Genomic DNA, 27,686 nt, shown 5'->3' on the forward strand with positions numbered 1-27,686 from the left:
TGTTGAAGTTATTTCAGTGTTGAGCCGATGGTGTTAGTCTCACTCTGTACAGAGTTAGTAAATCGCTTAGCACCACCAGGTTTCCCACACATTTCACATTGTAGGTATGAAGTGCTACATGGTAAGTAAAATACAGTCTAATTTAATGAAATTAAGTGAATTAATTTAATTCGCTGAACTACTGTAACATTTTACATTTGTGCAGAATATGTACTTTGAAGGGCCTTGTTTATTGCCATGAACTAAATGGCTACAGTTACATGTCACATTGACAAGCTAATGTTAGCGAGCTGTATCTTGTTGTTAGCTAACCATTAAAATCATTAAACTATCAATGAATACAAATAACTTTTAAACCTTTTGGCAATGAAAGTATGCACTTTTATGTTTATGTTTTGAAGTTGATGCAAATGTGGCTGTGTTTTTGTTATTCACTTCACTGTCCAATCATTATGGCAGTCATCTTTGCCCCCTCCCTTTTGGCCACAAGTATGAGTGATGCATTTATTTACCTATTTGTGTTGGCTTTTAGCACCACATTTGTGTTCTTTTTCTCTCTCAGAAAATAATGAACTGAAAAAGGGGAATGACTGAGGCCATTGTCTGAAAACTGTTTTTGATACTTCATGAAGTCAATGAAATACAGATTAAAGTTTATCAACACATGGAGGGTGAGACCATGGGAGCTTCAATTTCAACCTGACTGTGATCCAAGCCAAGTGCATCATTTTGAGGCTTAAAGAGGAATTTAAAGTGCTAACTGTCAACTTTTCAAGTGTATTGTTTGCATCTTAGTCACATAGGGTGCTCCTAAATCTTGCTTGGGGATTATTGTATACAGAGGGGAGGGGGGACAGCGGGTGTGTATTGTAACTAATGTCTTGTGTCCTGCCTGTCTGTATACTGCTACTGAATGCCTTGAATTTCCCTCGGGATCAATAAAGTATCTATCTATAAGTAAAGAGTGGCTGCCTGCTGTTTATTAACCAATTATGTCTTGTGTTAATTTGACTCTAAAAAGTGTGGAGCTGTATAAACCCTGAAAAGGTGTTGAAATCAACTCTGTGGGAGTTAAAGGGATACTTCACCCATTTACAAGAAGCTGTGTATCATTAGAAACATGGTTGTAGTGTTGAATGGTCGTGAATCCAGCCCTCATTTTGCCCTGAGACGAGAAATGTGTTTTTATTTGCTTGAAAGTTTTCTTCATGTGATGCAAAAAGCGTCATATTGCATCACATGATGAGAACTTCCAGGCAGAGGTCGCGGCTCCCTCACCCTCTTCCGCCCCCCAGTGGGCGTGACGTGGGGTCGGGAGAGGTCGCGCAAAAAAAAATTCTGTGTACGCATAAAACTATGTATATTTTCAAACAATTACAACGTATACTTTATTAAGATTTCAACTATGTTTCGCCACGACCTCTCGCATCATCCCTCTCTGCTCTCCAACATTGGGAGTAGGAGGCAGACGTGTGTAAAATGTATATATAACTTTTTTTCTAACATGTCTGCATTAATAACTAGTGGCACAGGAGAATTTATAAAAATACACTTAATTTAAAGTTTAACTATGTTTTGCTGGAGTTTTACAAACAAGTGTCATCCTTGTCCTCTCAAACTGTAGTTCGACCGCTTTGGCTGGTGTATCTAAACTAACATGTCCTGTTGATTTGGTTCAAAGGTTTTCCAAGAAGACAGATGTCATCGTCTCCTGCAGTCAACATGTCTCCATGCTACTGAAGAAACCCCCTGATTCTGAATGGGACTACGCACAGGTCAGTCTGCTCTCTTTCATTTCTCTCTCCATGTGTTCGATTGTCTGACTTTGCTACATTAAGTCACTGAGAATTTGTATTATATTTATAAGTATTGCTTTTGAGTATATATTGTTTATTTCTGATTTATGAATATGTAGTTTTGTGTTGTTTGACAGATTGACACTGGAATAATGCTGCAGAGAGGAACAGTGACAAGCCATACGACAGTCATCTCTCCTCTCAACACACCCAGACTCTAGTAGTTCACACAGGAGCTATGAACTAAAACAGAGTCCTTCCTTTTTCCTGAAGTCAAACCACCTGACAATCTGGTCAAAGGACTTTTGTAAAAGGTCTAATGAAGCTTAGCTTGCAGTGACAACGGACCTGCTACACATTTACTTACCTAAAGTGATTGCATATTTTTTGAAGACAATTTGTTTGTTTTGTTTGCTTAGTCATAAAGTCAATTTATGAAGAAAAATATTCTCTTCTCCATACTACATGGTACACTTATAGGAAATAAAATGTAATATTAGAATGAAAAATATCTGCCTTTATTACATCTATGTTTTTAATAACTACATTTGCAGCATTATTGCAAAACTTGTTCATAGTCGCCCATATGTTCAGATATTGACAGCGACAAAGCCAGTCCGTCTCTATTGTCTCAGCCCTCCATCGTGGGTGTGGGAGGCAGGCGAGTTCAGCGAATGTCGCCCGAAAACATCAGAGGGGTATCATCATTATTGCCACTATCATCCCTCGACTGGTTGACATCTTTTATCCAGATCAAGACAAATGCATGATATATTCTTGGCACCTCTGCTGCCAGCTCCTGACATCTACTTAGTATTTAGTATTTTTGATCAAATGTGGTTAATTTGTTTGTGTGCTGTATTTGAATCTAATCAAATTAAACGGGTTACTCTTTAAAAACTGAGTTGAGTTATATTAACTCAACTTTTGACAAAATTAGATTTAATTAATGTGTGCAATCTGTTGCCTCAATTTTATTGATTAGTTGATGTGTATCTCTTTTTTACATCTTAACCGCCGACCTTCAAAATGTTCATAAAAAAGGTTGAGCATGGACCTGTTTAAAGTAAGTACCATATGCAAACTGCAACCCCTGGAAAGGACTTATGTTGCAGGAGTATAGGTTGTGGTAGTTAATGCTGAGCGCTATCATTTGGTATAACAATAAAAAAAGCTAGATCATATTGGTCTATTTGTCCTGGGTTATGTGTCCCTTTGACAAAACAACTGGCCCCAGCCTGGCCCCCTCAGTAAAAGTAGTCTAGAATCACCACTGAAGGCATACACTGTTTGTAAGCTATTTTTCTACTGCTATAAGGAACCATTAAAGTGTTATCTTGTAAATGTGTCTCCGGGTTTTGAAATTTGTTGCTTAGGGGCAGAGCAGGGTTGCAGCAAAATGTTCTAACTCTACCCCTTTGTTGAGGAAGAGTAGACAAACTGACCTCTACAGCAGAGTCATTGTCTGCTCATGAATATGAATTTCATTTCATGTTTGATAATCAAATAGTTTTATTGACTATAGATTTAATTCGATTTAACATACCAGTCTGTCATTCGTTATAAACACTTTTAAACAAGTTTTAAACTTGTTCAGTTAGATTATCAAGTTCATATTTATTCATTAAACTGAACCAAAATAATAAAACAACTTCGTTGTAAGTATTCAAAGAAATGTGCAGGCTAAATTAAGACATTGCTGATTATTTATTCAACAATTTAAAAAAAAAGGTTGTCTGCCTCCGAACTATGTTATTGGGTCTTTTTTTTAATTATGTATCTGCCTCTGGATGATGTTTTTGGGTCAGGGAGAGTTGACTGCAGCTGGAGCAGCCTGCAGGGCGGAACTGCTGTTTGCGGAGTGTCGAAGGAAGACGGACATTCAGAGAGCCTCAGCCAACAACAACAACAACAACAAAAAAACAGCAGGTAGATGTCATGCCAGTATTTTAGCTCGAATCTCTAGTTTCCCATCAACGCTGTGGACACTAACACGGCGTGTTTCCTGGTTTTATATGAGGTTTTTTTTTTTTTTTTTTAAACTTCCTTCATATTCAGCCTAACGAAGGGAGGCGGCGGTGGAGCGCTCGGCAGCCATCTTTGGATCTGCCTGGGAGTGGGATACGACTCTCTGGCACCCCAGATACTTCGAGGGTGGGGATTTTAACCTTTAATATTTCCCCAAATCTGTACGTTATTATCGACTGACAACATAAGGAACCACGTGTGTTTAGTGTCGCAAATGAGCGCGTCTGGGATTAAAACAGTTTTAATTCTCCTGTTATCCCAAAGTGTTTATAAATTACACGACAGTGTTGAAACCTGGCCTGTCAAGAGAGAGAGGGTGAGTTTCAGCTAACTGGCTAAGCTAACTTAGCAAACATCACAGAGGTTAGCCTGCTATTTGAGCTCTTTCTTTGCAAATCCCTCTTAAAGTGTGTTAATTCTGTTCATTTTTATAGTTGTTCACCTGTCAGCTGAATTCATACGCTGTAAATGTTTCTCTGAGTGTTTTTATTTATGACACGTAACTTGGCTGAGCTAACGTGAAGTTGAGTCTTCAGCTAATTTTTACAGTCAACGCTGGCTAGCTTCAAGCTCCTCAAACCTCTAATTTTTTGTTTGTTTGTTTGGGAGTGTTGTTGGGTCTTCACTTTTCAGACTCGTACTGCTTATTGTGACGGCTTTGGTGAAGTAATAACTTTGAGAAAAGTCCTTTCTCTAATCCCACTTTGTGTTGCAACATTACTGAAGCGTTACTTAAATGAGCCACAGTTCATTTCATGTGAGGCTGCCAGTTTACCTTCTTTAAAACATGATCATTTTAGGGGATGTTGTCAGGCTTTGGTTGTTTTTATAATGCCTTACATATTTAAAACTATTTACAACATTTCACTTTCAGGTGATACTCCTCTTTCTTTCTTCATCGTCAAACCCTGAAGGTGTGCCATGTAATGTGGGCCTGTCTATAAACATGCAACTTCAACTGGCTGAAAGATAACAGTTTTTGTCAAGATAAAAGGTTCACTAGTATTTGATACTGTGTTATAATGGGGTTTTGTTATGATCATGACTTGACAGATCAAAATTACTTCTACAAACATGTACTTATTCCTGAAAAGTAAACCTCTTCTGATTGATAGTAAAGTATTAAAGTTGGTATTTGACTGCCTAGATTGCATGTCTGACTACATGCCATCAATGTGAAGACAAGACCGATAGATAATCGACAGTCACCAGGGCCCCCTTCCTACCTCCATATAGCTCTACGGACAGGAAATGCTGTGAAATGCAGTGCAGTGAGGACATCGGGAATTCCAGCCCTCCAGCTTTTGTTGTCCTGTCCTGCTGCATTCTTGTGCATGTATGAGTCTGTGTTAGTCAGAACGCGAGGTTGTTTTATGGAGGTATCGGTTATCATCACTGACTTTTGTGATCATGTGTCCTTGGTTGAAAATGCCATCATGGGATATGACAACAAGGCTCATTCATGGGCAACAATGTAGTAAGGGACAATGGCAATAAAGAGGCACAGTCCCACATGGTAATGAGGCTTTATTTCAACGCAGTGGTTGCATCTGTGTGGTAGAGAGTGAGTTGTTCAGTGTTGTTGTCAGACAAAAGACGTCTGCTTGAACTGGGGGCTGTATCAGCCCGGCTGGGAAAGAAGTCTTGTGACTCTAGCGTCAGCTCTGCATCTGTTTGCAGCTGATCATCTGAGCAACATGGACTCAGTTAAATTTCCCTCCGTGATCTTTTTTACAGTGTACTTCTGTGCTGCTGCAGAAAAGCTATAAAGCACGTTTTTAATGGGAAGCAAAAACAAGTCTCGAGTTTGTACCGGATGTTGGAGTTACGTCTGTCATTTAAAAGGATGAGTTTTCCTCAAATTCGAAAAAAAGAAAAAAACAGAAGATAGTATATAGATAGTGGTATCTTGTCACACAGATGTAGGGTTGACATGTTGAGCTTTGAAGGTAAGGTTAATCCACACACCCTAACGGACTGTCAGTATGTTTAAATGACAGAAGACAATCGTTTAAACTGTTACAGTAAACTTGTTGGATTATCCTGGGTGAAGGATATTGTTTTTGGAAACATACACTCTGGATTAATCAGGAAAAGGTTTGTGTGTGTGTGTGTTTTGGATTTGGGTTAACTAACCCTATGATTGCTTGCAGGAAGGTTTTATGGATGTTTGGTATGTTTGATATGTATGTTTACCTAATACAGGTTTAACAAGTAGCCTAATCACTGGAACGCTTTGTTACAGTTCAGACATCTGTCTCGGTGAAACAGCTGATGATTGTCATCTGCACAGTTCTTTGTTTCCTCCTCACATCTGTCTGTTCACATACCAGTCACTGAAGGTGTTAGGGGAAGTTTGTTAGGACACAGCCCAATGATTTTCTTACTGGAGTTGCTGTTACTATGGAAACAGAAGACTACTGGATTTCTCACTGACCATCCTCCACATGTGCACCTTAGATCATGGTTTAGTTCATGATATGCGTGGCATGAGTAAGTTTATGTGCTTGGTTGGGTGCTGACGAATGCTTCACCTGACAGCTGCCTCTTACTGTCATACACAGCGCAATTAATGTTACAGCATAATATTATCATTGTAGTATTCTTATCTCAAATCAACGTTTCTAAGCACTATGTCAGCATGTGGCACTTCTCTGCTCTCCAGTCATTATCAGAAATGTGGTACGATTAAAACTGGAAAGACCCATGATTACATGAGGCTGTATCACTCTACTGCTGGTTTGTTTTTCAGTTCTTGTTCTTTTTTTTTTTTAGCTCTGACCACATATGAGACCACTGTCCTGCAGATGAGCCATCAGTGGGGGCTGACCAGTCGCTGTCGCAGTCCCAGATAGTCCCGGGCGGCAGCGGCATCGCCCCCCTCGCTCCCCATTATGCCCAACAGCAGTCGGGCGGGGAGCCTGAAGGACCCCGAAGTTGCTGATCTGTTCTTCAAGGAGGACCCAGAAAAGCTCTTTGCAGACCTACGTGAGATCGGACATGGCAGCTTCGGTGCTGTATACTTTGTGAGTATTTCCAAATGTCAGATTCTGGTCCAAGATCATTGTCATATTCTGCTCGCACCAAAACCCTATCTGTCCTATTTCCTATTGGTGAGGCTGAAAGACATAAAGGACACATACAGAAGGTTAAAGAGCCCTCAGAGCTTACTGTATGAAGTTCATGAAATGACTTCAAGCACACGTTTTTTTGGAATGGCACCCTGTTACACTAATTGATATGTGTGTTCCTGTGTGTCGCACATTGTAACCTTCTTCTTTTGTACCGTTTTGATGTAAACTCTTTTTGTAATGATTTTGGGGGTGGGCACTTATAAGCTTCTGCTTCGGCCCACTCCTTTTTAGCAGAATTACAACTGCTCAAATAAACAAAAACAAAAAAAAAATTATTGTTCAGATCTTTGGGACAGAAAAAAAAAGATGAACAGGGTGGCTATGGCCACGCTGTCCTAGAAAGAGGACGGTCCTGTTTCAGACAATCTTTGCGTCGCTTCAGTCAGCTTACAGAGTAGAACCTATTTGTTGTTGTTACGTAACACCTCTTCCCCCAAACAGCTACATCAAGTCGACATAGTGTGAATTCTCACAAGGATCATGTAGTTGATTCGCTAATGCAGATTATGATGTCATAATGGTTTGGGCTAAACAGTCTCCTACAGTGATGTTGAGTTTATGAGTGCAGTCTGAAGTTTTCACAGGACAGTTAAACAGAAAAAAACATATAAACTGTGATTATGCAACTTAAGTCACTAAATGAAAATTTAGACTCGCCATGAAATGAAATGTTTTCCTGGTTTAAACCCTGTTAGGTGTTTGTCTGCATTTTTCATTTTGAATGAAGCGTTATCTGACAGTTTTTGTCTCACAATAATAATATCTTCTCTTTTATGTAAAACGTTTCTGATGACTCATCCTTCAAACTGCGGTCTTTACTAATTATTCAACCTGTCGAAGTGTCGAAGCCACTGATCCAATCAAATTTATCCCAACAATATGTCCCGCATTCTGTCTTGCGATTGGTTGTGTTGTGTTGCCGTTTCAGTTGGCAATGCTTCATCACGCTGCAGTCAGAGACTCGATGTTCAGTTTAATGGGGACTTGAAATCATCAAAAACATTTTGAAATGAAAATTGTGAAGATAACAATGTGTAATGTGCTCTCTCTTCAGGCACGGGATGTGCGGACAAATGAGGTGGTGGCCATCAAGAAGATGTCTTATAGTGGAAAGCAGTCAACAGAGGTATGTTCGCTATGAAAAATCCCCATCATGTCAGAAAAAGCTGTAAAAATCTGTATTCTTTCATGTTGTTTTTCTGTACGTCCAGATTATTATTATTTTTTTTTTTTTTTACAGAAATGGCAAGATATAATCAAGGAGGTGAAATTCCTGCAGAGAATACAACACCCTAACAGTATAGAGTACAAAGGATGCTACCTGCGAGAGCACACAGCCTGGGTGAGCTTTTACATGAGTGATGATGCGAACAACCGAAATGCACTGACAGAATAATATCAAGAGGGATGAATTTAACCCACTGCCCGTTTTATTCCAGCTGGTCATGGAGTATTGTCTGGGCTCCGCCTCGGATTTGTTAGAAGGTGAGTTGGAAAACGTTCTTAACTTGTAATGCGTGTTTAATGAGGGGTGTAAAGATGAACAGATCTGAAGCGATGGCTGATCTGAACGTTAAAGGTTCGGTTAAAGCGTCAGTGCGAACCTGCAGATGTGCTGGTCTCAAAGTTATGAACTGGTTCACTGAAGTTTTTCTCCCTATTCTGCGAACTGTGTTTAGTGCCTTTGATCTCAAAAGAGTTAGAGTTTGACCTTTTCCCCCCCTCACCAGTTTAACGTGAACTTAGGGAGCATGCCAGTTAGGATTAGTTAGATCACAACAACAACAATGCCCACACCCCTGACAGATATTTACAATCCTCCACCTCAGAAATCAAGTCATGTGGACTTGATGTGTAGGAAGAGAAACTTTCCAAAAGTCTGCTCGTCCGCACCCTTTGTTGATAAGTGATTAAATACAACGACAGAAAGACAAATCTCACCTTTTGTGATGGCAAAGTAAATTTTGTGGTTAGGATACGAACATGAGCAAGTAGTAGCCCAAGCAGTTCTGAAAAAAACCCAAACACTTTTCTTCTGCCTCAACTCGCCAAAGTTACAGCATCTATAGCCGGTAATGCTACAGTAAGCTTTACAAACTGACAGTGATGTTGGGAGTAGTTGTCTCATGTGACATAGTTAATATATTTTTGTCTAAATACAAGATATTTCATACTGCCAAGAGCACTCCAGAAGTGTTCATTCATCCAACAATGAAGTTAAACAAGAGTGATGTGATGCAGAGCGAGTGTCCATCACAGCCTGAACGTGACAATCGAAGACATTCTGGAAAGAGAAAATATGATGATTTTGTTTTTTTTTCCCATTATTTTATTTAGATTACCGTTACATTGGCTTTCATTTCTGTCTCTTTTTTTTGTTTTGTTTTTTTTCAAGTGTTAGCCAAGCTTTACAAAGTGTGAAGAACAACATGTAAGATTGCTGTGTATCTATGTATTTCCTCCACTGAGCTACCTGTCAAAGTGAGAGACACCTGGGCATGTGTGTGAAAAAACCTCACATAAAAACACCTCCTAAAAAGTGTAAAAAAAAAAGGTTTTTCTCAGCTGACACATTGGCTCTCATTTTTTTCTCAGTTACATGAAGTAAAAAAAAGTCTTTAGATTCAGTCATCATTTTATATTGGATCAAATCGTATCCAACTGAATCACACACAACCTTGTGTAATTGAATGAATCGTATCCCTGGAGAATCAAATTGTCTCTTGTAAAGGAGAGATGCACCACACCCAAAGTCTTCGTTATGCTCGAGTGCGAGACGAGAGGCCAGCCCTCTAGTCACATTTTTGTCTGGATTTACATCACTGTTGTCAAATGTCTCCGCTCCAGTTCACAAGAAACCTCTGCAAGAAGTGGAAATCGCTGCAATTACCCATGGTGCTCTCCAAGGCTTGGCTTATCTTCACTCCCACAACATGATTCACAGGTGAGCGTTCGAAGGGATGAGGAGGGCCTGTTTTGAGTCGTCTTGTGCCGTGCTGTAATAATATCCTCCTCTGTGTGTTTGACAGAGATATCAAGGCTGGAAACGTCTTACTGACGGAGCCAGGCCAGGTCAAATTAGCCGATTTTGGTTCTGCATCTATCGCCTGCCCTGCCAACTCTTTTGTCGGGACTCCATATTGGTACGATACAGCGAAATGTTTAGCTAACGCAGAGTTCATTGCAAACGTTGGATGAATTTCTAATTCAGTTGTCCTGAATTTGTGTTTCTAGGATGGCCCCAGAAGTCATTTTAGCTATGGATGAGGGTCAGTATGACGGAAAGGTGGACATTTGGTCTCTGGGAATAACCTGCATTGAATTGGGTAAGGTCACATCCATCTATTTTTGAACATTTACATCTCAATAGCCTGAATGCATTTAGCTCACGTAGACAATATATAACTGAATAACGTTGTTTGTTTTTTTTCCTTGTGTGATTGTCCTGCAACATGGGACTCCTTGTTGTTCAATGTGTAGCTGAGAGGAAACCGCCACTCTTCAACATGAATGCAATGAGTGCCTTATACCATATAGCACAGAATGAAAGCCCCATGCTGCAGTCCAGTGAATGGTGAGTAGCATTTTAATCATCTCACTCTTTTTCATTGTTTTATTTTTTATTTTTTTGTTCTTCTTGTTTCAAAACCTGAGCTGCTGAAATTACAAATAAAATCTTTTTTTTCTTTTTTCTTTTTTATCTCCATTTAAAAACATTTAGGACAGAATATTTCCGAAACTTTGTAGATTCTTGCCTTCAGAAATTCCCCCAGGATAGGCCGAACTCCGAGGAGCTCTTACAGGTGACAATGATTTAAAAAAGGCGATCAAAGACTTGCATAATTCTTTGTGTAATCCCTAAAATCGAATTAGAATCCAGTGTTTTAATACAAGACGTTTCCTCTGTGTTGGTCCTCCAGCATGCATTTGTTCAACGGGAGCGACCAGAATCGGTTCTAATCGACCTGATAAGTCGGACAAAGGACGCAGTGCGGGAACTGGACAATCTGCAGTATCGCAAAATGAAGAAGATCTTGTTTCAGGAAGCCCACAACGGCCCGACCGAGGCACAAGATGAAGAGGAGGTCCGTTCTGACAGCTTTTTATTTCGCCATGAAATCCTTTTCTATCGACTCCAGTTCAGTCAGTATTTTGTGTTCCGTCGTCTCGAGTTGTTCAAGAGAGAGCTGTGGTAATTGTGCTACTTTCTGCATGTGTGGTTTATTTCTTCAGGAGCCCGAGCACAGTGTGAGTAGGACGGGTACAGTGAACAGCGTGGGGAGCAACCAGTCCATACCCAGTATGTCAATCAGTGCCAGTTCGCAGAGCAGTTCAGTCAACAGCCTGACAGATGCCGGAGACGACAAGAGTGAGGTGGACATAGAGGGAGACCACACAGTCATGTCCAACAGCTCTGTGATTCACCTGAAACCAGTAAGAAGCTCAGCCTCCAGTCTGACTGAAAGCTTTGTTGTCTTATTGGGCGCTCAATGAGTAAAACTGATCATAGTGATTGCCGAATTTATCTTATTTTCAACACAATATAAGACATCATCTGATTGATTGATTTGCAGTCTCTTGGCATGCTGTTTACACATCTTTTCTACCTTTCAGGAGGAAGAGACATACAATGAAGAGTCGGAGCCTAACACCCGGCCAACCGAGGCCCAGTCCCAGCCGGCTCAAACTCCACGGCCAAAACGCAACCGCGAGCACTTTGCTACTATTCGTACCGCCTCAGTGGTAATTAAACAGATCTTTTTTATTCACAGATCAAACACGGAAGATAGCAAAATGACTGCTAACCAAACGAGACAACGGCGCATGCATCTGCTGGATTTTCCACATCCAAGGGTCGATCTTTGGCCTAAAAACTTTAATTTTGGCTTTGAGGCTCAAAAGTAACTTTATATGAAGTCAAAAGCAGATCTATGATTCAGCTGTAATCTCGTATGTTCTTAAAAAATGCCTTTGAAAAGAACTTGGAACTATATTTCCTCTAATTCCTCGAACAGGTGATTTTTCCTTCCACTGCAACAATAAAAAGATCTTCCTCGTCTTTTCCAGCTCACTCGGCAGATTAAAGAGCACGAGCAGGATTCTGAGTTAAGGGAACAGATTTTGGGCTACAAGCGCATGAGGCGGCAGCACCAGAAACAGCTGATGGCTCTGGAAAACAAGCTGAAGGCTGAGATGGATGAGCACCGACTCCGTCTGGACAAGGAGCTTGAGAACCAGAGGAATAGCTTTGCCCAGGAGATGGAGAAACTGATAAAGAAGCATCAGGCGTCCATGGAGAAAGATGTATGCTTTCAGCTCCAACATGTATTCAGGAGATGTCTTCACACTTTTTTAAGGCGAGTGCATTCTGACTTTGTTGTACTTTTTTGTTCCATTAGGCAAAAACTTTTAGCAATGATGAAAAGAAGTTCCAACAACACATTCAGAGTCAGCAGAAGAAGGAGCTCAACAGCTTCCTGGAGTCCCAGAAACGGGAGTACAAACTTCGCAAGGAACAACTCAAAGAGGTAAGAGGATTCCCCAAAAACATTTCCCCTTTCCATACTTTATGTGCCATCTGCTCCGTTCAAATTATTGACCTCTGATTTGTCTTCGGATTTAGGAGTTGAATGAAAACCAGTCGACACCCAAAAAAGAGAAGCAGGAGTGGTTGGCGAAGCAGAAAGAGAACTTCCAACACTTCCAAGCGGAGGAGGAGGCCAACTTGCAGCGTCGACAGAGGCAGTACCTGGACCTTGAGTGCCGCAGGTTCAAACGGCGGATTTTGATCGCTCGCCATAATATTGAGCAGGACTTAGTGCGAGAGGTCAGCTCACTGTATTGCTGTCTTAAATATTACACATGTGGGGGGGGATATTGTAAAATCTCCAATTGACTCATCTTGATGGCCTCACAATCTCATCTCATTTCTTTGTCCCTCCCTTTGCACATGATTAGGAGCTAAACAAGCGTCAGACCCAGAAGGACTTGGAACACGCCATGCTTCTCCGGCACCACGAGTCCATGCAGGAGCTGGAGTTCCGCCAGCTCAACACCATCCAAAGGACGAGGGCTGAGCTGATCCGGCTGCAGCACCAAACGGAGCTCACCAACCAGCAAGAGTACAACAAGAGGAGAGAGAGGGAACTGAGGCGCAAGCATGTCATGGAGGTTCGCCAGCAGCCCAAGAGCCTCAAGGTGACGACTCCACCTCATGTGCATGCATATATACTGACTAATCAGAAGATGTTCTAATTTCACTGCTGATTTAATTACGTTTTAAAAAGTCAGGTTTTTAACCACCTTTGCTAAATGTTAAAACGTGGAAGCTCACGTTTCTCTTCCTGTGAATATAAAAACAACTTGGGTTATATCCTTCTCTCTACAACATAGTCCAAAGAGCTACAGATCAAGAAGCAGTTCCAGGACACGTGTAAGATCCAGACCCGGCAGTACAAAGCGCTGAGGAATCATCTGTTGGAGACCACACCAAAGTCAGAGCACAAGGCAGTCCTTAAACGGCTGAAGCAGGAGCAGCACCGCAAACTCGCCATCCTGGCGGAGCAGTATGACCACTCCATCAACGAGATGCTTTCCACTCAGGCGGTGAGTCCATCAAGGGCAAGATTTTAGAATCAGCGAGGGTTTAACGTAGGACAACAGTGGCTCCACTAGATTGACACGTTTGAATCCTTTTTATAGTTGTGTACGTTTTTTTTTTTTTCTATGTCCTCAGCTTCGTCTGGATGAGACTCAGGAGGCTCAGTGCCAAGCCTTAAGAATGCAGCTACAGCAGGAGCTTGAGCTTCTGAACGCCTACCAGAGCAAGATCAAGATGCAGACGGATGCCCAGCATGAGCGCGAGAAGAAGGACCTGGAGCAGAGGGTGTCGATCCGCAGAGCCCTGCTGGAACAAAAGGTCAGCATTCATTTTCACTTGCTTATTTACAGTGGACTCCATCGTCACGTTAATGTGTGGGATGTAGTTTAAACACCCAGATGAATGACTCGTGTTTTTATTTGTTCTGGTTTATTAGGCCTGCTATATTTTGGTTTGTTTGCAAAAAATGCACTTGTAAAAGTAAAAAAAAGTGTCAAAAATCATTATATAAATAATTATTATAATCAAAATAATAATTACACATTTCTTTTTGTTCTATTTAGATTGAGGAGGAGATGCTGTCCCTCCAGAACGAACGCTTGGAGCGAATCCGGAGCCTGCTGGAGCGTCAAGCCAGAGAAGTGGAGGCTTTTGACTCGGAGAGCATGCGCCTGGGTTTCAGCAACATGGTGCTATCGAACGTCTCCTCGGAGGGGCTCAGCAATAGCTTTCCCGGTGCTCCAGGAAACTGGAGTCACCATCAGCAACTCCACCCATCAGGGAGCTCTCAAGGGCCACACTGGGGCAGCGGGGGGTCAGGCGCGAGCCATCAAGGTGGCCATCGCCACTATCACTCTAGTCCAGGAGGGGCCGCTATGCAACAAGGCTGGGGGCAGGGCATGCAGGGAGGTGGGGCTCCGTCACCGTGGGGCCACCCATCAGCAGCCGCCCTGGTATCCCGAAGCAGTGGAGGTGTACAAAATAGCCCCCAAGCGATGGGGAGGACACCCTCAGGAGGGCACAGTGAGCAGAGCATGAGCAGGAGCACCAGTGTCACCTCTCAAATATCCAACGGGTCACACCTTTCCTACACATAGATATCACCTGCCCGCCCTGGAGCTTGTAGCGGAGAGCTGGAGAATCCGATAAACACAGCAGAACAGAGTTGTCACTCCCTGCGCCTCAGTTTCTCCCCATGTACAGATGTGGATGTGTGATCAAAAAAAAAAAAAAAAAAAAGATTTTTTTTTGCTCAGGTCAAAAGGGCTGGAAAAGATGCAGCCCGTCGTCACGGCAGTTTATCGGCACACATGCAGATCCTTAAATCCATGTTACATTAGCAGTTTGAGTATCAACATATAATACTCCCATTTGATTTTTATTAACAGCTCTCTGATAGAATTTTAAAACCTATATGTTTTTGTGCTATTTGCAGCCATTGCTCTCATTTGCACATCAAGTGTTCACCATGTCCTTTTAAGCAATGTGGTATCAAACTATCACAGGAAAGTGATTTTATTTAGCCCCCCCCCCCCCCCCCCCCCCCCACTGGTTGATGTTTTTTTAAATGCAGCAGGCCTATCAAAAGATGCTGTGCTGTTGTGATACCAGCCTGCTGGTGTGGTCATAGTGAGAAACTCGACGCCTCCTTCTAATCAGCCGTTCTGTTTCTCCTGATTTCCCTCGGACATCAGTCGAATCTCAGAAGCGTTTTCCTTAATAAAAAAAAAAAAATAAAAAAAATCAGACTTCACAAAATGCAGAGCCAAATAAAATCCTCTGAAGTGATTCAGGCTTATCCTACAACACTACTACTGTGCCTTCTAGCCTTTGATGATTGAAACCTTGCTCAGATGTTATAGTTTCAATGTAAAGATTTTATCCGTTTCTAATCCGTGACGATGCATCTTTGGTCACAGAATGGTTCTGTACTTCCAGAGGACCCAAACACTTCTCTCAAATAGCTCCATTCACTGTTTGCAGTAAGTTTAGCTCGAGTCGTCTACATGTTAAGAAACAGAAAATGACTTGTATATATGAGTTACTATATTTTTAAGGGTCTTCAGAGCGGCGGTACACTCGGGGGGGGGGGGGGGGGGGGGGGCGAACCCCTGCGTTACAGAGAATGTAAGTGTACACATTCACAAGGATATGAGGAGAGACTTTTTTTGCCTTCAAAAAAAAAAAAAAGAAAAACAATCCTAGCATTGATCTGTTGTTTTTTTTTATTTTTATTAGTGCCTTTTTAAAACTGCTGCCTTTTTAAAAGCACTTTATACAGCTAGATATGTGTAAGTTCTTCACAGCTCCTGGTGGATGAGTGTTTTGTCGGTACGCCTGTAGTTAACTGTGCTGTGATTTATTTAAGGAGCAAACCCCCACCTCCCCAAGTACATACAAGACCTTATGTATGTCTACATAAAGAATGTGAGAGGAAGTATTTCGCTGTTGTTAGTGTTGCTTCTGAATTTGTCACTGAATTGAGGGTGAAAAGGGTGCTGAGGTCAAAGAGTTCATCGAGAAGAGACATCCATTATGTGCAGGCAGAAAGATTTAACGTTAGCCTCATGACCATGACAGCAGGCTCGGCACTACTAGCATAACTACAACACTGTTAAAAACCAGTTTGGGCCCAGTTAACTAACACTACAATAAGGTAAATGTTACATCTCTCTCCACAAGCCAAGAATTAGGGTGACACACAGTCATGTTGGTTTAAATTGTAGTTGAACAGAAACTCTATGAGAACAGCCAAACACTAATTTAGAAGCACTTAGGTATTCATTTCATCCTTTTTTTTGTTCTCTTTAACAGCACCTCTGATATTATCCGTTTCTCTTCTCTCTTTTTCTCTGGTTTTATTTTAAATGTCGTCAGGGAACTTTCAACCGCTTCTCAGTTCACCTTTCCATTTCCCCAGCCCCCCCCCCCCCAAAAAAAAATGTAAACAAAGGCCTTCATGTCAAACGATCCAGAGAAACTCCCCTGAATCACAAAGCTGGAGTGAAATGTTCATATGTGTATATTTTATTAAAGAAAAACAGTTAAAGACTAAACTCACTTTGGAAGAAAATAATTTCTGAAAAACTAACTTTATTTAACTGACAGACCGAACATTTCAGTCTCCAAGTGAAAGAGCCGTCGAGTTGTCTGGACGGAGCTCATTGGACGATATTTGTTGGTTTTGTGTGCACAGACAGAATGCCTCATGCGCATGGATTTGCTGTCGTCTTCTTTAAATGCCACTTATTTATTCAGGCAGCCATCTCATCTCGGTGTCATCACTGCAGAGTTTGTTCTCCCATCGCGGCACCCGTTTGACATTTTGCCCCCCCTCCCCCCTCCCGCCTGCTACTCTGATTCAGAGCCAACTTCTCACATGCTGGCTCTCTCTGAGTAACACTGTGATATATTCCTATCACGTCAGAGGGCACAAGAATGCTGGGGTCTCTTTCTTAACTCGGTGAGATTTTAACTTCCACATGTATGTATCCTACCTGAGAGTTCTGCGTTGTATCAAGTCACGCGGTTTGGTCCCCCAAAAACTCTTAGATGCCAAGTGACGTGTTCCTGCGACTGTTACGAAGCAGGTCACAGTCCTCATTTCTGGTCACATTTATTATTTGGTAAGAAAATGGGAATGTGTTTATAACGATCAAAACCCTTTAGTCAACAACCACAGCCAAGAGTTTGAATGTTAGGCCAATCAAACCTCACAAACATGCCAACCTTTAAGTTTGTGTGCGCCATTCTTGTTCACTTTAATGTCAGTGTTGTGTGAGAGTCTGTGTGTGTGTGTGTGAGAGAGTGTGTGTGTGTGTGTGTGAGGGAGTCCCGATAATGTTGTCAGTCAAGAAACCATTCTTCCAACCTGGGTTTGAGTTAATTTTTTAATTTACGTTTGTTTGTTTTTTTCAAAATTGTTGTTCTACTGACTGAAAAGGTGGAGAAATTAAAAATGAATAGGCAACAGGAAGCGCTTCTTCTATGGTCAAACACTGTGCCATACCGGAGTTGCCAAACCCAGATACCACTGCATTGTCTCAACTTCCAATCATAGGGGCCGGTGGCAAGACAACTAAAGACAACATCGGTTCTGGTCTAGTTCCAAAGAAAAAACAACAAAAAGAGTCTTGAAAAGAAGATGGGATGACAGGCAAATAATGAAAAGAGATAGCATTTCTTTGAAGATGTCAGTATTCTTCGTTGGCACATTACCACTACGACTCATAACCTGTATTAAACTGTATAGATGGTGGAAGTTGTTATTGAATGTCAGAGAGATTATGAAGATACTACACAAAAGATGGTCAAGTACTAAAAGTGGATTTAAATTGTGTATAAAGACTCATAAAACAGAATAAGAATAGGATCAAATTTATTCTTTTGTTTGTATTATATTTACCATTGTGTTGGCAGAGGGACATTGAACAGAAATCAGCTGTAATAAAGTAATTTTAGTATAACTTGTCTCGTGTATTTCTTCTACACTTGCATGCTTTTAACATTGTTGTGTTAGAATCGCTTGTGGGACACGGGTTTTTTTTGCACACACACAACTTAAATAATACTGTCAAGAACTTTTTGTATTTTGACTTCTTCAAAAATAAAAAAGGTTCTAAAAAGCGTTTAGAAAGATGTCCGCAAACCTGCATGTGTCATCTCCTCAGACAGATGTTCAGTTCCTATAGACCCTGGTGGCAAAAGCATAATCTCATTCAGATTATAGCCTTGACTTTGGAACAACCAAGAAGGGCCCCATTAGTGAATGTACTGTATGGTTCAGGGCAAACATTCTGCCAGACCATTACATATTGTAATATGATGGGAAACATATAAACCTGAAAATGGAAAATTACCCCCCCTTTCTGTCATTTTACATTAAAACAATATAATCTCACCTGATATTAAAATGGTGTCATTAAGTACTTCAAATAATACTTGTGGCCCCTTTCTCTAGTCCCCCAGCACCAGCACGACTGAACCCGATCAAACCAGAAAGTAGTGACAAAAGAACGTGCAAGGAACCACGAAGACAGAGCAGGATGTCAGAAATGGAGAGAGCTGGACTCAAGAGGGAGAGATTTCAAAAGTATTTTGGACTGTGGTTGAAGAGGGAGAGGCCGAAGATGCCTATTTAATTATCTGTTCAGAGTTTCGGTCTGTTGAAGAGGATTAAGAATGTAAAGGGTAGTTAAATCCAGCAGGGGGCAGTAGTGGCACTTCTTTGATGCCAGCTGCCACAAAAAAAAAAACAAAGAAGAAGAAGAATCAAAAGCAACGTGACGTGTGACGTGAATTGTAAACAAAGGTGAAGTTAGCTCGTCTGTCTGAGCAAAGGAATGCCGTCTTAACAAAATTAAGTAAGTGAATAGTCTAACAAGTATGGAGACCTTTCTACGTGTTTTGTCGTTGTGATATTGATGAAGTTGGCTGTGACACTTATTTGACAAATACTAAACTGTTCATGTCTGGTGGCATTATAGGTTTACAGTCAGGTCAATACTTAGTCTTACTGTTTATGTAAAATTTAAAAACACACATTTTCTAAGTTTGGAGTCGACATAATGTATTAATAAGCTCAATTTGTTATTAAAACACGTGGATAAGTTAGCAGGATAGTACGGACAGCTGTACTTTAGCCTTCCAGAATAGTTTTTACTCTGTAACACATTTTTTACATTTTATTATTCATGTATTGCACATTCACTTTTTGCTCATATTTACGTTTTTAATACTCACTCTCCCCTCATCTTCTTCGACGCGTCAACGTGATTTGTTGCTGTTGTTTAGTCAGCAGCCAAGCAGCACACGCATGCATCATTATTCTGCACACAGTTTTCAACTTGAATGCTAAGTTTACTGAATTAAGATTGGATGTGATACATTTAATACATGCTGGTTTAATTTTCTTTAATAGTTATGTTAATTCAATCATGTTGTCGAAATAAAAATGTTATGCAGATATTTATAATGTAGATGTCTAAATACCATCAATACTCTTTTACGATTGTCTTGTTTGTAATATTTGAAACAAAACTGAATGTGAGCAAATGTGTGTTTCATTTAATTAATTTTTTTAAAATGTTTTTCGATATAATAAAATATTATTTCCACTATTTTTCTTATGTCCATGCAAACAAAAAGCAATAGTGTGATATTCATAAGCATACACATAGCATATGCACGTAGGCAATCATATTAAGAACAAACAGGAAGTTTAAAGAAAAAAAAAAGGCTTATTGATAAAAGCCATATTTTGTCTTTGGAACAGCTACTTTCTTTTCATTAAACCGCATGACGTACAGCATTAGCTAACTCTATCCGTGTTCTCCATCCGACTTGAAATGGAAAGTTGGAATTCTCTTAGTGAAACAGTAAACCTTGAACTAAAAAGCCTAATCCCACTTTGTGTATGCTCACCTTCCAGTTCTCCAGGATGTTGTGTGAAGTCCTGCTGTCCTCACTGTGGTTCCTGTTTGTTATCTTCTGGGTGGAGACGATAAGTGTTTGGCTGTTTCTGTCCATGTTTTACCAGGACAGAGCGTTTTATCAGTGGGGAGACGGGTAAGAGATGTGTTTCTGCTTTTAACTTGTTTTCATGTGAATCTTAAATTTAAGATAGTTTTTAAAATGTTCTCTCACTATTCTAAAGCCACAAGACAAAGTGTTCCCATCTATGTTGTGGTTTTCTTATGCTTACAAATCTCGCGTTATTAAATTTAGTGTCACACAGAACTGAACAATTGGACAGTAGCTTTGAGATGCTTGTTGTCCAGGACATCCTGGATTGTAACTGTTTGGCTCAGTAAAGTTGGGGGACACCCAAAAGGAGACAGAATGAGTCAAACTTGTTGTCAAAGTACCAGATCTAGGACTTTGTGTGCTGGAAAAAGAAGGAAGAGGAATGACATGCATTTGAAGTTAAAACTCAAATTGGGATTCTGCAACAGCGTCATCATGAATTGTATTCCAGCGTTGAGAAAGCTCAAGAGGCTGATGCACAACTTGAGAACACACAGCGAGAGTTTAAATACCCACACAGCGCTGTCCCAGCCCGCCAGTTCTGAGATTACATCCTGCCAACGTCTTGCCTCTGTTTGGTCTCTGTTACTACCTCTGAGGATGGATCGGGGGCGATTGACTTTACCCAACCACTCTGCCTCTGAGCCTGACACATTGCAGACGAGGTGTAACAGGAGCGTTACCATCCCTCCTTCAGTTAGCAATATGTACAAGGAAAATGTCTGTTTTTCTTTTAAGAACCAAAACTAAGACACTCCAGGCCATCATGCTTTTTTCGGAATCATTAGATTACTCAAATACTCAAAGCTTAATGGTTTGTGTACAATATGAAATCAGTGTTTTCAGTACTTGGTTCACAGGTTAGTGATTATTTTTTTTATTTTTTTGTTTTGTTTTAAAGGGACCACTGTTTTTGATGTTTCAGGTTATTTTCAGATGATCCTGGACACATGATTTACATGTTAAGCAGGTAGGACTGTTTTTCTTGATAAATGACTCAATCATTCCAAATAGAAATGGTCTGTTTGTTTGAAAAGTTCAACCTTTCTCTTTCCACAGAGTCGATTCACAAATGCAGACAGATGTGGAGAGCTGAGATGGAGAGAGATTAAAAGCCGGGCTCGAAGGACTCTCAAATGGATGGCTGTTGCTGTTAGAAGAAGGTTTTCTTTATTGATCCCCGAAGGGAAATTATCTTTTTACACTCTGTTTAATCATGCAACACACACACACATAGGTGGATATATACAGTAGACATGCACAAACAGAACTCTATGGACATGCACTAATGGAGAGATGTCAGAGGGAGCGGCCCCCGGCAGGCACTCCTGAGCTGGTTAGAGGGGGGGATTTGGTGCCTTGCACAAGTGCACCTCAGCAGTGCCCAGGGAGTAGTTTCTTGCACCTCTCCAGTTAGCAGATTTCCATATTTTTGATCCGCACCAGGACTTGAACCATCGACCCCTCCGTTACCAACCCAAGTCCTTACGGACTGAGCTCCTGTCGACTGAAGACCATGATGAAAAGCAATAGCTGTTTCCACCCTGCACCAAATGACTTGCACATTGTTGTGCTTAGTCAAAGTAGACCCACTGAATTCTAGGCAGTGGAGAGTTGCTGCATGTATGAAGACTGAGCTAAGAGGTCGAGCCTCAGTTTTTAATGTGTGACAGCCACCGCTGCATCATTTAACAAAGTCAGTAGCATAAAAAAGCCAACTTAGAAAAGATATGCTCAGTTATTCATTGTTTCTTTACACTCCAGTCTAGATTTCCACAGAGTTGGCGTTATGATCATACTGGCGTTCTATGCAACTACAGCTGTTTCTGTCTGCAGCAACATATCGTGTCAGACATCCGGTTGAATGGAATCTGTTGGATGGTTGGCCGTGTGAATGTTTTTGACGATAAAAGGAAGTTTTGGTGTATGTTTGATGTAGCAACCATTAACAGTGAGCTAATGATTGCATATTGGAGGTGTTGGAGACATGTTCTTTGGTTTTTGAACTAAGCAAATAGATTTCATGATTTCATGCTCTCCTTCTGGAGTCCTTACTTGTCACATGAACCTTCACCTAACGAAGACAAACTGATCACATGTACAACACCAGTAAAGTATTAAAGCTCATTCATACACTTGTACTTCATTTTCTTTGTCATGGATTTCATGTGGTGTATCTTGTTTCCTTTGCGGGCTGATGGATTCTTTTGTTTTTATTGTACTTATGATCTCTACGAGATCACATGATAACTAAAACGTCATCATGGCAAATTGAAAAGCACCATCTTCTGACATTGGACTTGTGTCAAAAAAAGACAAGAATTTAGAAGATGTAATAATGTGTCTGAAAACGTTCCTAATGACACAAATCTGCTTACTTCGCAATGTTTTTAATTTACATCCAATAAATGATATGCAAGTAAGACTATAGGCCTACCTTAAAAAAAAAAGCACATGTACAAGCAATAAGATTATTGATTTTTAAAGGATCTATTTTTGAACAAACAGCGTAGTTGCGGTCCCTTTTTGTGCAGTGTGTAATTTCTATGCCAGAACACTAGAGGGCGCCCACTATACAACAAAGCCTTTAGATGTATGAAAGTCGAAACACTACCGGGTTATCATCCTGTCTTGCCCGGGTTAAAAAAAAAAAAAAAGAAATGCAGTTAAGGTTGTAATGTAAGTCTTGGTAGCTGTTCATTGTTTAACCAGGGATAAGTGTTTTGTTTGTAAACCTATCTGCGTTGGATATTTGTACAAACATTGACCTTGCAGTTGTGCGATAACATGGCTCCAACCATCCAGACACAAGCTCAGCGAGAAGACGGACACAGGTGAGTTAACGAGTTCAACAGCAGGCTGTTTGTTCACTTCTGATTTTAGATTTGTTTATAATAATCTACATCGGAGTCGTGAAAACAAGTTTATGAGATCACACTCTTGTCACTTGTTTACAGCGGTAGCTAACGATGCCTAACCTGGAGTGCACCAAAGCTGCTTCTGATCGTTTACTTACGTTGTTATTCAGTCTCAGTAAACGATTAAATGAAGAAATACAATCTGTCTAATCATCATGTTCATGTTCAGGCTAACAGTTCAGTCGAAAGAGCCTTTTTACCCCTCTTTACGATAGTTTGAAAAAAAAAAATCATAATAAATAAAATTATCATAAATAAATGGAAGACTTGTTGATGTTTGCATACAGCACGGTAAACTACGGCTTCTGTCTATAATAGGACATGTACATCTCCCTCTTTCTTTATTAAATATAGACACTATGTGAATAAAGATATGTAGAATTAAAGGGATTATCTGTTGGAGTTATTACATAAACATCTATCTGTGCATGTTGATAGTTGGTCATAGGTCTGATGGATGTCTTTTATTCTCTCTCTCTCTCTTCCAGTCGTCAGTCTTCACACAGAACTGTTCCGGAGAGGTAAGATTCAGCACTAATCCCACTGTGTTTACTATCATTCTGTCATCTGGTGTGTGCCTCTTTAAGGTATGCAAACGTGTCTGGACAATCTTAAAGTGCATTTCCTTTTATTTGTGCCCATGACAGGTCCGGAGTGGTCTGCAGGGTGAAGTACTGCAACAGCCTGCCTGACATCCCCTTTGACCCCAAATTCATCACATACCCATTCGATCAGCACAGGTAAACGTCTGATCTCGATCCACAGAACACACACCGACAAACGCAAGACAAAGCACTTACATTAGTTTTCTCGTGTGGCAGGTTTGTACAGTATAAAGCCACTTCTCTTGAGAAGCAGCACAAGCACGAGCTCCTGACTGAACCAGACCTCGGGGTGACCATTGACCTCATCAACCCAGACACCTATCGCATTGACCCTAACAGTAAGTATTTAGTTGTTACATGTTACACACAAGTGTTTATTTATTATGATCCTACTATAATTGTCTGAGTTCACTGAACCAATATTCGTCATTGTCAGTTCTGTTGGATCCTGCTGATGAAAAGCTGTTGGAAGAGGACATCCAGGCTCCATCCAGTTCAAAGAGGTAAGCCTACTTGACAGAGAGCCTTAATTTGTTTTAATGTGGAGAGTGTTAGTTTTTAACATTTCATTTTTCCAATTAAGGTCACAGCAGCATGCCAAAGTTGTCCCGTGGATGAGAAAGACCGAATATATTTCCACAGAGTTTAACAGATATGGCGTTTCCAACGAGAAAGTGGAGGTCAAGTAAGTATGCAAAACCTAACAGTGCAGAGGCTCATGATTTTTTTTGGGGGGGGGGGTGTAGAAAACGAATGCATTTAGAGTTAAGGTAAAGTGTAAGGGCTGTTTTTTGTGTGTGTGTGTGTAATTGCATGAATAACCTCGAGCATTTTTGTGTTCAGGATCGGTGTATCTGTCAAACAACAATTTACTGAAGAAGAAATCTACAAGGACAGAGACAGCCAGATTTCTGCGATTGAGAAGACATTTGAAGATGCACAGAAATCGGTGGGTGAAGACTAAAACGAACGCTTGTTGCGTCTGCAGTATTTGGGAGACAGTGCAGCTTTGCAGCTCCAGTGTTTTTCGGGTGAATTAGGCAAAAAAATAACCGTCAACACTTGGGTTAAATCAAACCCTCCTGTCATGCCGTAACGGCTCTTTGCAGTAGAGGACTGTCAGAGTCAGCTGTGAGATGCAAATGGACACGTTAGATTATAACGTGCATGTATTCTCTTAACTTCTTTTTTTGTCGTCCAGATTGCACAGCACTACAGTAAGCCAAGAGTTACCCCAGTGGAGGTACTTCCTGTGTTCCCCGACTTCAAGGTGAGTTATAACTGTTCAAAGCTGTTTTTGTCACTTTGACTAGATAATCAAAGGCACTCCATGGATTAGAGGGTTGGTATTGAATCCCCTTTCCCTCTCCCCAGATGTGGATCAACCCGTGCGCTCAGGTCATCTTTGACTCTGATCCTGCTCCAAAGGACCAATCGGCACCAGCAGGAGTGGAAATGATGTCTCAGGCCATGATCAGGTACTTTCAAAATGAACGTGGTGATTTGTGTTTTAGAAGTAACTCATGCCTGCATGAATGCTGGTTCACAGTACGTTTACTGTCTCTTCAATACAGAGGTATGATGGACGAGGAAGGAAATCAGTTTGTGGCCTACTTCCTGCCGCATGAAGAAACAATTCGTAAGCGCAAGAGGGATTGCGACGAGGGGATCGATTACATGCCTGAAGATCTGTGAGTGATACATTTTAGAATGAAGAAGACCTGATCGTTTTAGTTTTTTTTAGTTTTGAGGAATGAAGTTGTTCATTTGCTTTTCTTGTTTCTAATCGTGCATCCTCCCCCTGTGTTTCAGGTATGATTACAAGATAGCCAGGGAGTACAACTGGAACGTGAAAAACAAAGCCAGCAAGGGCTACGAAGAGAACTACTTCTTCATCTTCAGAGACGGAGACGGCGTTTACTACAATGAGCTCGAGACGAGGTACGTCGTCGTTTCGAAAAGGAGTCTTGTGTGTTGTTTCACATCAACAGGAAAAATGCAGCTGGCGTGTTTTGAATTGTCTTAAGTGTGAATCTGTAAAAAAGAAAAGAGACATGAATATGTGATTCACCAAACTAAGTGCAGTACCACCTTGATCTGCAGGACTTTAATCAGAGGTCTTCTAGGCTTCTTACTCTTACAAGCTTTTGTTTTGTCCTTTCAGAGTGCGTCTGAGCAAGAGGAGAGCGAAGGCTGGAGCACAGTCCACCACCAACGCTGTGCTGGTGTGTAAGCACAGAGATATGAATGAGAAAGAACTTGAAGCCCAGGTGAGTGAACGGTTCCCTTCCACACGTTTTACTGTTAGTGTTGTAGTCAAGGCCACAGTAACCTGACACCGAGACATACCCAAGACCAGACATTTTAGGGATGGAGGGCAGTCGAGACAAAGAGCGTTAAGAGCACAGAGAAAGTCATCGTCAAAATGAAATGATGAATGAAGGGGGGAAAAAGAGCCGGTCAGTGGTTGTCTTGAGTGGCCCCACACCCTGGACACAAACTGTTCAAACTGTAGATGACCCTTTAAATGACATAATATACTGTCTCTTCTTCAATTTAAATGATTATATACACACTCTATAATGTAAATACTGTCATGGTAACTACCTCCATCATCCTTTCGCACTACTCACCGCTGCACTATTGTCTTATTTAGTCTTGTACATATTAATCTTTAATAACTTTATATTTTTAGTTTATTGGTACTGTTTAATGTTGACATTGCACACAGAGAGCTCAGTCTACCGAACCGTGAAATTCCTTGTGTGTTAAACAAACCTGGCCAGTAAAACTGATTCTGAATTTAAATAAAAAAAAAAAAAAAAAAAGGCTTTCAAAGACTTTCAAAAAGTTGTCTTGAGACAGCTCTTCAGACTAAGACCGATTTGTAGTATTCCAACACTAGTTAACTGAACACTGTATTTGTTTGTTTGTTTGACTTTTGGACAGCACTTTGTGGTTTTAAAGGAGAAGGAAACACTTTTTCACTGCCCGTCTTAATAAACTACATCTTTAGTTTATTAAGACGGGCTGTTACTTCAGAAGTTCTTCAACCTACACATTACTTTCCATCATGACTGTAGACTAATGACTGGAACAATGATGCTGTTATCTATTGGCTTCAATAAAGTAGTCCTTTTCAGATGACTAATTACCTTTTTATTGTGGTTTTCAGGACGCGCGTAAAGCTCAGTTGGAGAATCATGAGCCTGAAGACGAAGAGGAAGACATGGACAAGGACATGCAAGACTCCGGTCTGTGTTTGTTGATTTCTTCTACCACTGCATCTGTACTGACGAGAAGTGTTTCATCTTTTAATGTCCTTTCTGCCATGTTTGAATTGTTTCCTTCAGGCGACGACAAAGACAAAGGCAGCGGCAGCGAGGCTGAGAACTCTGGCAGCGAATCTGACAGGGAAGATGAAGAGCAGGAACAAAGGGGAGAAGACGAGGAGGACGAGGAGAGAGGCAAGCGGAAGAGGAAGGAGAGCGTCAGCGGGAGCGAGAGCGGCGAAGAGAGAACCCGAGAAATGCGAGACGAGGAAGAGATCTTCGGAAGCGACGACGACAGCGACGACAACGAGCCCAAGAACTCGGCGAGGAGCAGCGGCGGGGAGGGCAGCGGGAGCGAGGACGAGGGAGGAAACAGAGGAGGCAGCAGGAGTCGCAGCGCGTCTCCGGCACGGAGCGACCGCAGCAGCGACCACTCGGAGAGGAATCAGAGCGGGAGTGGAAGCGACAGAGGCTCAGATTCCAGCGATGCCAGTGACAGTGAATAAGTCCTGTGTACGTATGGCTCTACGGCTGACCGTGATAGTATCTCAGTCTTGGACTGCAGCTTGTTGATGATGCAAATGAAATCAGATACAATATGTATGCGTGATGATCTCTTCAACACAGTTTTTTATTTGTAGACGTCCCTTGCTCACCGGTAGCTATGTGTACGCCATTCCTGGCGGGGTTGTTTTTTTTGTCAATCACATATTCAGTACAAGATCATGTAAAAAAAAAATTTTTGTTCTCCCAGTTTTTGACCTGTTAATAAAAAGTTGACATTTTGTAAGAAACTCAGTAGTCTTC

At 41.1% G+C, this 27,686-nt stretch overlaps 2 protein-coding genes and 1 long non-coding RNA gene across 3 annotated transcripts; all 3 read left to right on the plus strand.

Moving 5' to 3' along the window:
- The first annotated feature begins 386 nt into the window (after nt 1-386).
- On the plus strand, nt 387-3,483 carry LOC306830122. The gene is made up of 3 exons (XR_013779929.1): nt 387-671; nt 1,682-1,775; nt 1,934-3,483. It is a non-coding gene; the product is annotated as an uncharacterized lncRNA (long non-coding RNA).
- A 121-nt stretch (nt 3,484-3,604) lies between these two features.
- Nucleotides 3,605-16,483, plus strand: taok1a (TAO kinase 1a). Its single transcript, XM_079353385.1, has 21 exons — nt 3,605-3,725; nt 3,855-4,140; nt 6,600-6,850; nt 8,013-8,084; nt 8,199-8,300; nt 8,398-8,443; nt 9,806-9,902; nt 9,988-10,101; nt 10,193-10,284; nt 10,439-10,532; nt 10,680-10,761; nt 10,879-11,043; nt 11,192-11,392; nt 11,573-11,701; nt 12,026-12,262; nt 12,358-12,486; nt 12,582-12,785; nt 12,917-13,156; nt 13,352-13,564; nt 13,695-13,877; nt 14,123-16,483. Exons 3-21 carry the CDS (start codon nt 6,719-6,721, stop codon nt 14,654-14,656), a joined length of 3,066 nt encoding a protein of 1,021 aa, XP_079209511.1. The 5' UTR covers nt 3,605-3,725; nt 3,855-4,140; nt 6,600-6,718; the 3' UTR covers nt 14,657-16,483.
- Nucleotides 16,484-22,666: 6,183 nt separating this feature from the next.
- paf1 (PAF1 homolog, Paf1/RNA polymerase II complex component) lies at nt 22,667-27,673 on the plus strand. Its single transcript, XM_079353757.1, has 14 exons — nt 22,667-22,918; nt 23,491-23,523; nt 23,650-23,742; nt 23,824-23,945; nt 24,044-24,110; nt 24,191-24,292; nt 24,451-24,556; nt 24,809-24,877; nt 24,982-25,085; nt 25,182-25,298; nt 25,420-25,548; nt 25,772-25,877; nt 26,783-26,861; nt 26,961-27,673. The coding sequence occupies exons 1-14, from the start codon at nt 22,872-22,874 to the stop codon at nt 27,383-27,385; spliced, it is 1,599 nt and encodes a 532-aa protein (XP_079209883.1). The 5' UTR covers nt 22,667-22,871; the 3' UTR covers nt 27,386-27,673.
- The last annotated feature ends 13 nt before the right edge of the window (nt 27,674-27,686 follow it).

The sequence above is a fragment of the Symphodus melops genome (genome assembly GCF_947650265.1).
Source record: "Symphodus melops genome assembly, chromosome: 10".
Classification (NCBI taxonomy): domain Eukaryota; kingdom Metazoa; phylum Chordata; class Actinopteri; order Labriformes; family Labridae; genus Symphodus; species Symphodus melops.

What these genes read in the sequence shown, in the direction of transcription:
- taok1a (XM_079353385.1), top strand. Translation starts at nt 6,719, where the DNA reads ATGCCCAACAGCAGTCGGGCGGGGAGCCTGAAGGACCCCGAAGTTGCT. An exon ending in ATGCTGCAGTCCAGTGAATG is followed by an intron (nt 10,533 to 10,679) that starts GTGAGTAGCATT and finishes AAAAACATTTAG; the next exon opens with GACAGAATATTTCCGAAACT. An exon ending in ACTCCGAGGAGCTCTTACAG is followed by an intron (nt 10,762 to 10,878) that starts GTGACAATGATT and finishes TTGGTCCTCCAG; the next exon opens with CATGCATTTGTTCAACGGGA.
- paf1 (XM_079353757.1), top strand. Translation starts at nt 22,872, where the DNA reads ATGGCTCCAACCATCCAGACACAAGCTCAGCGAGAAGACGGACACAG. An exon ending in GCTCCATCCAGTTCAAAGAG is followed by an intron (nt 24,111 to 24,190) that starts GTAAGCCTACTT and finishes TTTCCAATTAAG; the next exon opens with GTCACAGCAGCATGCCAAAG. An exon ending in TACAATGAGCTCGAGACGAG is followed by an intron (nt 25,549 to 25,771) that starts GTACGTCGTCGT and finishes TTGTCCTTTCAG; the next exon opens with AGTGCGTCTGAGCAAGAGGA.